The following is a 13,138-nucleotide window of genomic DNA, read 5'->3' as shown; positions in this document are numbered from 1 at the left end:
GCTTCACACTACCTCTCGCTCGGCTACCACAACACAGACCTTATATTATTTCTATAATAGGTTATTTCTCACTCCCAGTGACCTTCATAGATTTAAACTGCTGAATTCCCCTAAATGCTGGTCATGCCCCCATGTTAAGGGAGACCTTTTTCATATGTTCTTTCATTGTCACTTTATACCAAACCTATGGTCTAGCACTTGGTCCAAATTAAATGATATTCTTCTGTCAGACATTCCTTTTCACATTGAATACATCTTTCTTGGCAACCTCACACCTGCATTCGATAACTACAGGGATTCTGGTAATTTTATCAATTTATTTTTAGCTATCACTTTTCAGATTATTACCTCTAACTGGAAGGACAATTCAAAAGTCTCCTTTCAAGCATGGTGGTACTTGCTTTGTCATCAACACAGACTGGACAGAGCACACGCCACTTCCACTCCTTTGCTGATTAAAAGAGACTTATTATGGTTACCTTTAACTAACTTACTATTGCCTTTTATTTACGACATAAGTTATTAATTTCCTGCTTTTTCTCAAATTTATACTGATGTTTTACGTTGTTTTATCATCTCAATAAAGCATCTTAAACAAAAAAAATCCTAACATTCTTAAAAACACAATTTTATATTGATTTTTAAGAATACTTTGCACGTATGTACTTTAAAAATTGTGGTTGTAAGCCACATCTACAATTGAACATTTCAATGCAATAATCACTGACAAACATTACAATTGTGTCTTTATATGACATGCTTGATTTATTTCATTATGTTTGAACTTAATTGTGAGAGTATTTTACTAAATAAGAATTCTGACTTTAAATTGTATAGACTTGCCTTTTTCCCTTAAGCTGCATTAGTTCATAGCCTGGTGTGATGTAATTTTGCTACATTGTCACAATAATATTCTTTTCAAATGTTCACTCCACATTCCTAAAGGACAAGATACTTTTTCTTTGTCTTTCTTTATGATTGAAACCAAAGGAACATTAACTTTTGACTTAATACATAAATACCAACAAAGGCAAACAGGCTCTTTTTCAACTAACTTGTGAGGATGCAATGAACAGTTGTTTCTCATAAGCAACATGGGAAAATATGTTTGAGTATCAATTTTGTACCTGTGTTGAAGAATGTTCACATCACAATCAGACCACGGTATGGTGACAACTAATGTCACAAATGGATGCTTTGGAGTATAAGTGACTTTCCAAGGAGGAGGAGGCAATCATCTCTTTCTTTCTCCACATCCTCCAGGTCCGCGTTTGGTCTAAATTTTTCTCCATTCTCCATTGCAGACTGCCTGCCAAACTATCTTATCCACGTCTCTTGCTTTTTTCCCTTTGCTGGTGAACTTGCCTGACGGACGATTTTGAGCTGTCTTTTGAGAAACTGAACGGACTATCCTGATTATAGCTCCATTTCCCTTTGCCCATTCCCATGGGCTTTTCATTAGTGGACTCTAACTTGATCCATTTGCCCATGCTAAGAGACTTTAACTTGAACCATCCTCCTACCTCTGTAGTTGGAAGAAATAGATTTATTTTGACCAAATGTGTGGTTTTATACTACATGCTGTAAGACTCATAACTGAGCTGCTTAAAATGTTACTTATATGCATTGATTTTGGATCTTTAATTCAATAACCAAATTATCTGAACCTGTATAAGTCTCTATTAATTGTGTCTTAATGTTCTTTCTACAGAAACTGTGTTTATAAATCTCTGATTTCCAATGCACAATAGAGAGAACTATAGTATTCAAATGTATTCTCTAACTTATGAGTTGGCTACCAATTATTGGTCTTCATTGGGTGACCAACAGTTCGACACCCAAGTTCTCACCCCTCACTGAAATGAGCAAAGTCCATTGGAGGACCATGCCTCAGTGGGTAAAATATAGAATCAGAATGGAGTGACTAAGTTGTAAAGTCATTATTATGGACAGTACCGAAGAAGCAAAAAGCTACTGATGCATCACAGAACAATGAAAATCAAATCAGGTATGTTGGGCTTCATATTGGCCTGGGATTGCAACGTATTGGAATCTCCATAGAGGTTAAAAGGGCTTTCAATTTCAAGACAATGGGATGATTACAATGAATGCCCCATCCAAAATCTTTATCTGTCCATGAGAATAACAAGTGAAAATATTTACAATGCAGAGGTTTATTTAGAGAGAAAGAGAGAGCTAAAATTTTATGACCCTTCTTCCAAGAGGGTCAAAGAAGGTGCTAGAAGGTCTTTTAGGGGTTGCACCTTGCAGAAATTTGATCTTCTGACCTGTAGTATTGCAATAGTTCTGCACTTTAAACTGAAGTCATTTTCCCAAGTATAGATGTATCATCAATTTGTGGGCTTGAGCTGAGAGATAATGGATGAGGATGTTCAATGAAGGATGACGAAGAAGGAATACGAAGTGGGGTGATTCGAACTGTGGGATGAGAAGTGGGAATTAAAGGGTGAGCAGTGAGACATGAGGAATGAAGGAGCATGTCCTAAAATGGATACTGTATATTGCAAAACAAACACATGAGGCTGGGGTTAGGCAAGCACATTGGTGGGATACAGTAAACATGGCACAGTTCTGCAATTTTAGGTTGGTCATGTTTCTAATAAGACATCAATTTTAAGAACATGTTTTAAAACGCTAACAATAATAAGGAAACACAGAAATTATAATCATTGGTTCTTAAATAATATACCTGGTCTATTGTTCTCAGGGCTTCTTCTGCATCTTGTCTACTGATGTTTCCAACATACCATTCTTCATCCAAGGAGCTCTGAAAGTGGAAATGTATGATTTGGGTATTTATCCTTGGATTGAATCTATTCTATACATATTTGCTTGCTTTCTGGTTTCAGACTATTGACTTCACAAACACTGCCATGGTTTTAGAGAACTCAATGAACTGAAAACTGTCTTTCATGGCGAACAAGCCCATAATTTCCTAGGCTTTCTGGTAAAGAGAAGAATAGATGTGTATAAGAAGCATTTTAGAAATTAGGAATAAATAATCTGCTTTAAAGCACATTTTAGAATATATATTGAGTGACTAAAGTTACGGTACCTTGCAAAATATTTTCCTGCAAATAAAGTTGCGTGAAGTTTGCAAAACTTTGCCACATTTGCATGGGGATATATTTGTAACATTTTAAAAACTTTCCTTGAGAAATGTTATTTTGCCCATATAAAAACTATTTCCTTTCGCAGACAAACTCTCAAAAATTGTAACATTTATATCAGCTTACTGTGATGTAGCTCAAACGTGCAAATTCTGCAACAAAAACATGCAGATGTTTATATGAAATGTTCCTGTACACTTGACTTTACTACCCTGTCCCTGCGGCAGACTGGCATTCTTTAGCATTTTTATAGGTAGTTGGAGAGCAGACACTAGCTGGTCGAGCAAAACATTTTAGATGCTTTTTTCAAAGCCTTACCATGTCATTGGCCCTAAAGCTGGACTATATAGGAATCAAATGAGCTTGCATGGTGACAGCACGCCACGCAACAGACCATTGTGAAACAATTCATAACAAAGAGGTCCAAATCAAGATTTAATAAAAAGAAAATGTTAAATGTATTATCTTAAAAGATCAATTGTTCATGAAAAAGTGAGGGTAACAATATAAAGAATATCAGCTCAGGTATTCCAAAAGGAAACAGTGGAAATAAATAATTATATAGCTGGCCTCAATGGCGTTTGAAATAATTCCCCTAAAATAACTATGCTCCTTCAGGGGAATATCAACTTGCCCTAGTTTTCAGGTGAGGCCGACACACATGTGCACACCATTACATAGCATTAAGAACTAGTCTTTTGGCAGAAATCTTACCTTGGACTCAACTTTTCAGAGACAGCAAAATCAGTCAATGAATATGACTTTGGAAACTGGGTCTGTAATGATTTTTATTGCAGTGGAAAAGCTCATCAGGAGCTTTGAGTAAGAAGAAAATTCTGAAAAGACACGTTCCCGCTCGGAAAAGATTCTTTTTGATGACTGATGCAGTATACAAAGTCGGTGCATGCCCTTGGTACTTTCTTTCAATTGGTTTGCTCATTAAGGTTTGTTTTGAGTTCAGTACCTTCTTTAGGCCCTAGATATGTGTCAGTAGGCATACAAAGTATTGCATCACCAGAGAGACCTGTCTGAGTAGGATTCCACACAATTGAACTATGGTCACTGCAGCGCTTGCTGTGCAGGTTTTGCTGTCCACAAAGACCCTATCTATTCCTAACAGCTACTGCTAAACCTCCGCAGTCTTCAGACAGTTCTCACAAAAATAAAGTTTGTAGCATCCAAGAGTATTTAAGTAGCAGTAACATACAGCTGCTTCTAGATCCTCAGGTCTAGTTTTAACAAGCTCATTAAAAATGGACACAGCATCTGGAAGTTTAACAAATACTATGCAACGCATCCAAGGTCCCTCCTAATCTTCAACATTGTCAGGTCTACATCAGAACTCAACGTTCAAGGAAGGAGGCTACTCTTTACTCTAAACCACACAACGGCAGCATACATAGGATTTAGGCTAAAGGTCTCCACAATTGAGTGCTGGCACAATAGCTGACCACTGGTCTTTAAAGTGAACACTGGAGGCAATTTTCTCTAGACATGACAGCCAGCTTTAATCTAAGAGCGGTGCACTCAGAACTAAGGCTGCACCTCCTACTGTTCTTCACCAGAGAGAAGAAATCATCCTCTTCTCTTTTACTAAGGCAGACATGATTCAGTCACCCATTTTTATAGAGCAAACTAGCGTCAGTGTACAGAATACCAAGAAATCAATTCCTATCTAGCCCTACCGTGACATACATCCATTTTTGCCAAAATGTGAGGTCATTAATGCCTGTGAGAATTTTATTCCTATCATGAAGTTCTCACTTGTTAATTCCTCCCTGACCAAAGTCATATCCTTGAGAGCAAGACCACTCTTTTTCTTTTAAATTTGTCCAAACATAGAACATCAAGGACCTTTCCCATCTCCATCATAGTAACACAATTAAACACTGAGAGCTCATTCTAGCCCACTTTGGGATTCCAGCACTTATCTGAAACTCAAACACAGATCATTAAGATTTTCTGTGTGCAAACTCTCTCTAAGCCACTGCCTCCAGGAGCCAAAGTTCCTAGCAATCAAACTGGCTATCCACAGTAGATTTATTAGTCCAAGTGATCAGTTATTGAGGGGTGTTAGTTTCTATGCTGGAGCGCATCCTTCCCAGGAAGACAATTCAAATGTTTGGTTCTGCAAATCCCAAGTATTTCCTCCAGAGATGCAACAGGAAATTGGTTTATCCAGCTTCGTGTTTTGAACAATTGAATAGGGGTCGTGCTGGGCCTTTTGATTAGGCCTGTGTGGAATTTTGAATGATTTTGTTAATTCCACATTACTCTTTGATGCAGAATTACTGATAATTATGCGATTACTCTTCCCTGCGCAATTAAGAGTAATTTTGGGGAAAACAATCCTACTGCGAGAACACAATGGAGTGGCCTCTCACACTTGCTGTTCGTGTTCTACTGCATGAGCGCTGTTTCAAAGAGCAAAATGCACCCACGCATCCATTTTGAACAGTTGGGAGAAAATCGTACTCCAGGAGCACTCACTATTTGTGTTCTGTTGCTTTTAGGACTATTTCACAGAGCAGATTGCTCCCTTGTGTCCATTTTGGACGTGAATGGACATTTTTGTGCTATGAAATAGTGTTAAACACAGAATTACTCTTCTAGCGTAAATCTGCATACTTTCATGGAATTTCTGGGTAACGCTGAGTGATTACGCTACATTGAATTACATGAATTACACTCACCCCTACTTTTAATTCATAATATCCAGCAATGTCACTAGATATGGGACCCCTGCTCAAAATTAAACAAAAAAAAAATTACCCATGCCAAGCACACCTTAAATAGCAGGAAAATTATGTGAATAAAGTTCTGTGTGATTTAGGTTCTGGCACTCTAAGCCCACAGAAATATCTCAGATGAATTTCAGATGGAAGAATTATTTCTAAATAAAAACACTTCCTCTCAATGAAACTGACGTCTACAACAACCAAATGTTCACTCCAAATATTACACACAGAATCAGAATTTCCCTGTAACAGAAATTGCCGCTTCCCCTTCAATGAGATTTTTGGAGTCTGCAAGGCTATAATAGCCTAAATAACTGAATCAGAGCACTGTCCTCGAAGAATAGCACCTACTATTTAGGAAGAGAAATTTCCATAGTTAAAGATGCTATCCTATCCTTAATCCTTCTTGGCTTTGCCCTTCATGCCAGAAAGTCTTTGAGCTACAATATGATTGGCAGTCCTATTATGGTTCGATAGCATAAACTACTTGGATTTACTCCACCTCAGGAATTCAGGCTGCAGGTTTCTTTATACCAGCGGACTTAATCATTGTGTGAATTGTTTGCAGGACAATGAATCTAAATTCACGTTTTTAAAATGATGAATACCTCTATTTGTTTTCCAGTGTCTGGCATCCCATACTTGCTCATTATTTTCATGCCCTCCGGTTGAGAATAAGATCTGCTAATATCACCTGTATAATTCAAGAAATGGATACAAATTAAAATAGACAACAGGATTTACTTTTGGAACTATGAAAACATGTAAATATAACAATATTAATTTATTACATTGAACTAGGATTGTACCAACCTAAAAAGGTTCATGACGTGTTAAACAAAAGCAGAAATATAAATTTTCAAAAAGGACAAATCAATAGAAAGGCCCCAATGATTTCACCATTCAATGGGAATGGGGTTGACACAGTTATAGGGTATAACATTTTTTGAATGGGAAAAGAATAAACCTCAATAATTTCTGTTATATATGTCTTATAAGTAACAATATAGTTTGGTTTTCAAATATTTCTAATTGAATTCAAAACAGGGATACACACATTCACAGTCCCATGCAGATGCTCACAAACCCACTCACAGACCTACACATCTACTCACACACCCACTCAAATACCCATTCTCAAACACCCACTCACAGATCCATACAGAAACACCCATTTACAGACCCACTAAGACTTGCACACACCTACTCACAAATCCACACAGACACTCTCACAGCCACTCACAGATCCACACAGACACTCACAAATTCAGTCATAGACCCACTCATGTACCCACTCACAGACCCTATCAGACACTCATGCACCCATTTATAGACCCACTAAGACACTCACAAACCCACTCATAGACCCACTAAGACACTAACACACAGATTAAGACACTCACACAAACACTCACAGACACTAACACACACACATCCACTCAGACACTCGTGTACTTACTCGCAGACCCACTTGTCTTCTCACACAGACACTCATACACCCACTCATAGAACCACTCCTACATCCACTCACAGACCCACTGAAACACTGTCATAGCCACGCACAGAGCCACTAAGACACATAAATCCACGCAGACACTCATGTACTTACTCTTGTCTACTCACACAGACACTCACAGACTCAGTCATAGACCCACTCATGCACCTACTCACAGACCCTCTCAGACACTCATGCACCCATTTGTAGACCCACTAAGACACTCATAAACCCATTCACGGACCCACTAAGACCCTTACACATAAACTAATACACTTGCACAGCCACTCACAGACCCACTAAAACACACACATTCACTCAGACACTCATGTACTTACTCGCAGACCCACTTGTCTACTCACACAGACACTCACAGACCCAGTCACAGACCCACTCATGCACCCACTCACAGACCACTTGCATACACACACTCACTCAGATGCTCATCAACCCAGTCACAGTTCTTCTAAGACACTCACACACTAACTCACAGGCCCACTCAGACATTCATGCACCCACTCACACATCCAATAACACACCCACTCACACACCCACTCACATATCACTAAGACACTCACATACCCACTCACAGACCCACCAATGCACTCACACAACCACTCACAAACCCAGGAAGAAAATTATGCACCCACTCACAGATCTACTCAGACACTCATGCACCTATTCACATATCTATTCAAACACTGAAACACCCACTCATAGAACTACTCACACACTCATGTACACATCCACTCACACACTCTCACAGCTACTCATACACCCACACAGATACCCACAACCCCACTTCCAGACCCACACAGACACTCACACACCCATTCCCAGATTCACTAAGACACTCATGGACCCACTCACAGACCTATTAAGACACCCATGCATCTACTGACAGATCTACTCAGACACCAATCCACCCACTCACAAACCTACTCAGACACTCACACATCCATTCACAGAGACACTAAGACATACACATCCACTCAGACACTCGTGTACTTACTCGTAGACCCACTTGTCTACTCACACAGACACACACACTCACAGACCCACTCATGCACCCACCCACAGACTCACTCGGATACTTATGCACCCATTCACAGACCACTTACATACTCACACACTCACTCAGATGTTCATCAACCCAGTCACTGACCCTCAGACACACTCACAAACTAACTCACAGACCCACTCAGACATTCATGTACCCACTCACACAACCACTCACACACCACTAAGACACTCACACACCCATTCACAGACCCACCAAGCCACTCACACAACCACTCACAAACCCATAAATAGAATAATGCACCCACTCACAGATCTACTCAGACACTCATGCACCTACTCACATATCTATTCAAACACTGACACACCCACTCATAGAACCACTCACACACCCATACAACAACTCACACACCCACTCACACACTCTCACAGCTACTCATACACACACACAGACACCCACAAACCCACTTCCACACCCACACACTCACTCACAGATTCACCAAGACACTCATGGACCCACTCACAGACCTAATAAGACACTCATGAATCTATTGACAGATCTACTCAGTCACTAACCCACCCACTCACAAACCTACTCAGACACTCATACATCCACTCACAGAGACCCTAAGACATACACATCCACTCAGACACTCATGTACTTACTCGCAGACCCTCTTGTTTACTCACACAGACACACACACACACTCACAGGCCTACTCATGCACCCCCTCACAGACCCACTCAGATACTTATGCACCCACTCACAGACCACTTGCATACTCACACACTCACTCAGATGCTCATCAACCCAGTCACAGATCCTCTCAGACACTCACACACTAACTCGCAGACTCACTCAGACGTTCATGCACCCACTAAAACATCCAATAACACACCCACTCACACACCCACTCACATACCACTAAGATGCTCACACACTCACTCAGAGACCCACCAAGCCACTCACACAACCACTCACAAGCCCATTAAGAGAATCATGCACACTCTCACAGATCTACTCATACACTCATGCACCTACTAACATATATAATCAAACACTGATGCTAATGTCAAGGGGGATGCTGTAAGTTTCCAAATCGCTAACGCTCTTTGCAAGGTCCCAGACGCCGATAAACTTTGTCAGTTGCGAAAAATTATTACGGAGGCATATAAAACCGTGGGCCGTAATAGTTTAGGTGTTAAGCCTTTTGTGAAAAAAGAAAACAACAGCAAACTCAGCAAGGGTCGTCTGATAAAGATGACTGCTAGAAGGTTCAGAAACATAATTGGAGTAAGAACAAAAGACAGGGGAAGCAGCAGCAGCAGAAACAGGGTTTCCGTCCTGCTTCGCCTACACCTGACCCTGTTGAGCGTAAATATGATTTGCGCGACCACAGTACTATTAAGTCGCCTGATAGGTTTCAGGTTCCTGAACAACGTTCTCCTTGCTCTTTGCAGGAAACATCGGTAACAGCCACTGGTGGAGGAGGCAGCGGCAGAGGTCAAGGTGCCCACAGAGCCGTGAACAGCCTTGCAAGGCTGACAGAAAAGGCAAGCAAGATGAGTCACCGCGTCAAGGACCCCAGTTTCAAAAGAAAAAAGTTGCTACTGTAACAGCGAGATATGCCACAGATAGTGAGAACGCAGCTTCGGAATCTGACATGGCTCTGACCCTGCTGGACAGCGCGGCGGAGATTACCATCATTTGAGAGGCGCTGCGATCGCTACTGAAGGTGACAGCGACTGACACCTTCGTTGTAGTGGAACCAGCTGACACTAGGGTGGCTTCCCCTGATAGACTTTATTAAATTGTTTTTGTAATTGAAGGTGACATAGAAAGTACCACAAGAGGTTTTTTTTGTGGAAAATCTAACTACTACGTATGATATTTTGTTGGCGGAGGTCGACTGGCCCCCACCTTTTGTCTTGGCTGCTCCACAAGGGGAGGAGGTGATCCTCCTCGCTTTCGCACATACTGTGCCAAAGGAGCAGGCACTGCAATTTGCAGAAGATTGGGCTAAGGCGCTTGCGCCGGCATTGTACTGTACTTACTGTGGATAGGACAAATTTTCCCCTCGACATGAGATCCCTTTGCGATCCATGCCACAGTCACAACCCCAATACCCCATACGGCGTGAGGCGAAAGCCTCTGTTGCCAAAATCCTTGACTAATTGGAATATCAAGGTGTAATTGAAACGTCCGTGTCTCCGATGAATAACCCACTTTTTACTGTGACCAAGCCAGATGGTTTGTACCGTTTGGTATTGGATTACCGCCACTTAAACTTGCATTGGTTTTTTTGGGGGGGGGGGGTTTGTCCTCATTTTCGCCCTTGGTGACCAAGTAACAGTGCATGGAGAGGGACATACTGACACAGATAACCTGGTAGGGGGAATGAACAATACAAAATAAATCACCCCCCAGTACAGTCTCCATAATCCAAGAGCACCGCACTGGAACAGCCAGGAGGGTAGTTTGCTGCAGTCAAATACCCATTCTTATACCGATGGCGCCCTATTGGGTATACCAAGCATGTAAAAAAGTACCAAGCAGCTTAATCATTGGACCTTGGGGGAGGGGGGAAACCCCTTAGTCAAGTACACAATTATAACCAATTTAATAAGAACCAGAAGTTTTTCTTGACCGGGTTACCAGATCTTAATAAATCCACTTTACAAATTTGTAGCACTGCAGTGCGCCAGTCCAACAAAGTAGGGGGTAACGGGTCTTTCCATTTTCTGCAAATTTCTCGTCTGACAAGCAAGATACTATAAAAAAGTAGATTTTTAGCCGGACCCTGGAACTCTGGTGCAACCCCAAAAATTATAAGAGCAGGACATATCGAAACTTGAGAGCCCAAAGCGGTCGTGAGTGTTAAACATACCGCATTCCAAAAAGGCACTAACAGTGGGCACTCGAGGAACATATGCAGGTCTGAGGCAGCCAACAAACCACATTTAGGGCACGCCACTGATGGATTATTTGAGAATTTTGAAAGTCTCTATGGCAAATAGTAAGCCCTATGAAGGGTGAAAAGATGGTTCCTGCGCAACCAAGAGGGTTTCACTATGTTCCACAGGATCTGAAAGGACTCAAACCACAGGTTCTTCACATTGTGATTAGTAAAATGCGGTGCCCATAACAGCTCTGGGAGATGAAACTCACCCTCAACCTCTTCCAATAGTAGATTATACCAGAGTGAAACCTCCTTCCTGGTAGATGGTTTATCCAGTAAGAGGGACACTATATTACTTTCGCCCCCTATCGAAAATCTACCCTTAGCAGAAATCTGTGAGTGCGCCCAGCTTTTAATTTGGAGGTATTTAAACCTAGAAAGTCCCGCCCCTATTTTAGAGAGTAAAGCCTCCCACGGAAGCAGGCACCCCTCCACAAAAAGGCCTCCCCAAACCTCCATACCTGCCTCTCTCAGTGGTATTGCGAGACTATCTAAAAGCCAACTCGGGGTCCCAGGTGAGTTCCACAGTGGTGACCTACTTGTGAAATAGTCGATTTTTATTGAACACCTAAGTTTCACCCATGTTTTAGCTATATCCCTCAACACCTTCAGTTTTACTTTTTTTTTTTATTTGGGGTCACCGAATTTAAACAAAAACGCATGCTCAGCTATTTTTCCCCCTTAAGCAATGCTGCAAACATATACCCACATCCAGAGTTTATGGGCGATTTTAGTAACATCCTGGCATGGGAGAATTGAAAAGCCCACGCAAATAGCTGTAGATCAGGAGCCGCCAAACCACCCTTTTCTCTGCGGCGCCTAAGTTTTTTCCAGGCTATTCTAGGAGTGTGGTCATTTCAAATAAAGGAACTTATATCACTTTGGAGATTGGCTATCATAGAGGGTTAAAAAAAAAGAGGGATGGTGTTAAACAAAAAAGAGACTTTTGGAAGTATGGACTCGCATTGTTGTACGTGTGCAGTGTAGAATACTCACAGCTCTGCTCTTGTGGATAGTCTTGTATGTAAAAGGTTCAAAACCACGCTTGACATTTCCAATGGCTTCTTTGCCCATAACTTGTCTCCCCTTAGTAGTCAGTGGACGGGTTGTACATGTGGCGGCAAACAACGCCAATTCCTTCGATTGGCGATGGGCTACAAGAAGAGTCCAGGCGTTTTTGCCACCCGGATAGTCTCTCTTCTTGAGAGGCTCGATGCAGATGCATGTTCATATGTGGATGACATTTATCTCACGGACGACGAGTTATGGCAGCATCTTTGCCGTGTTGACCGCATTATTTGCCGTTTTGCGTTCTTTGGCTATAAATTGAACTTTGTGATTTCGCATATTGCAGAATACACAGTGTTGTTCCTGGGCTACGAGCTCAACAATGAAGGTAGAGGCTTGGCTCCTCACTTCATAGAGAAATACGCACTTTTGCGCGTTCCCACAATGCTGAAAAAGCTACAATTCTTACTGTGCTTTTTGAATTTCTGAATAACATACATTCCGGAATATGCCCAGCGTATAAAACCGCTTTATGCATTGATACAACCTACTTTTTCCAAATCGTGCTGGCTGCCAGAACATTCAGCCATCTTGCAATCTTTGCAGGCTGACCTACTTAAATCTAAGTTCTTGTCGACTTGTGATAACCACATGAACCTGGTGATAAGCCTGCTATGTTCCAAAATACAATATTAAGAGTAAGTTCATTAGAAGTTCCTGCCCTTGCGGTATCATATGTGATCAGCCCCGGTTGAGGTTCAGCATTCGTCACGTCCCCTAATGTTC

General features: G+C 41.3%; 1 protein-coding gene across 7 annotated transcripts in view; it reads right to left on the bottom strand.

Annotated features, from left to right (window-relative positions):
* LCP2 (lymphocyte cytosolic protein 2) overlaps nt 1-13,138 on the bottom strand; it is a 665,418-nt gene that overhangs the window by 22,337 nt on the left and 629,943 nt on the right. For all 7 annotated transcript variants that reach the window (XM_078653368.1, XM_078653363.1, XM_078653365.1 and 4 more), the window contains 2 exons: nt 6,478-6,563; nt 2,711-2,788 (listed from right to left, as the gene is read on the bottom strand). In XM_078653368.1, coding sequence (XP_078509494.1) covers nt 2,711-2,788; nt 6,478-6,563 — 164 coding nt within the window. The remainder of the gene's footprint in view (nt 1-2,710; nt 2,789-6,477; nt 6,564-13,138) is intronic.

This window comes from Lissotriton helveticus, chromosome 7 (assembly GCF_964261635.1).
Source record: "Lissotriton helveticus chromosome 7, aLisHel1.1, whole genome shotgun sequence".
NCBI classification, from domain to species: domain Eukaryota; kingdom Metazoa; phylum Chordata; class Amphibia; order Caudata; family Salamandridae; genus Lissotriton; species Lissotriton helveticus.
This window is presented reverse-complemented; position numbering and strand designations above follow the sequence as displayed.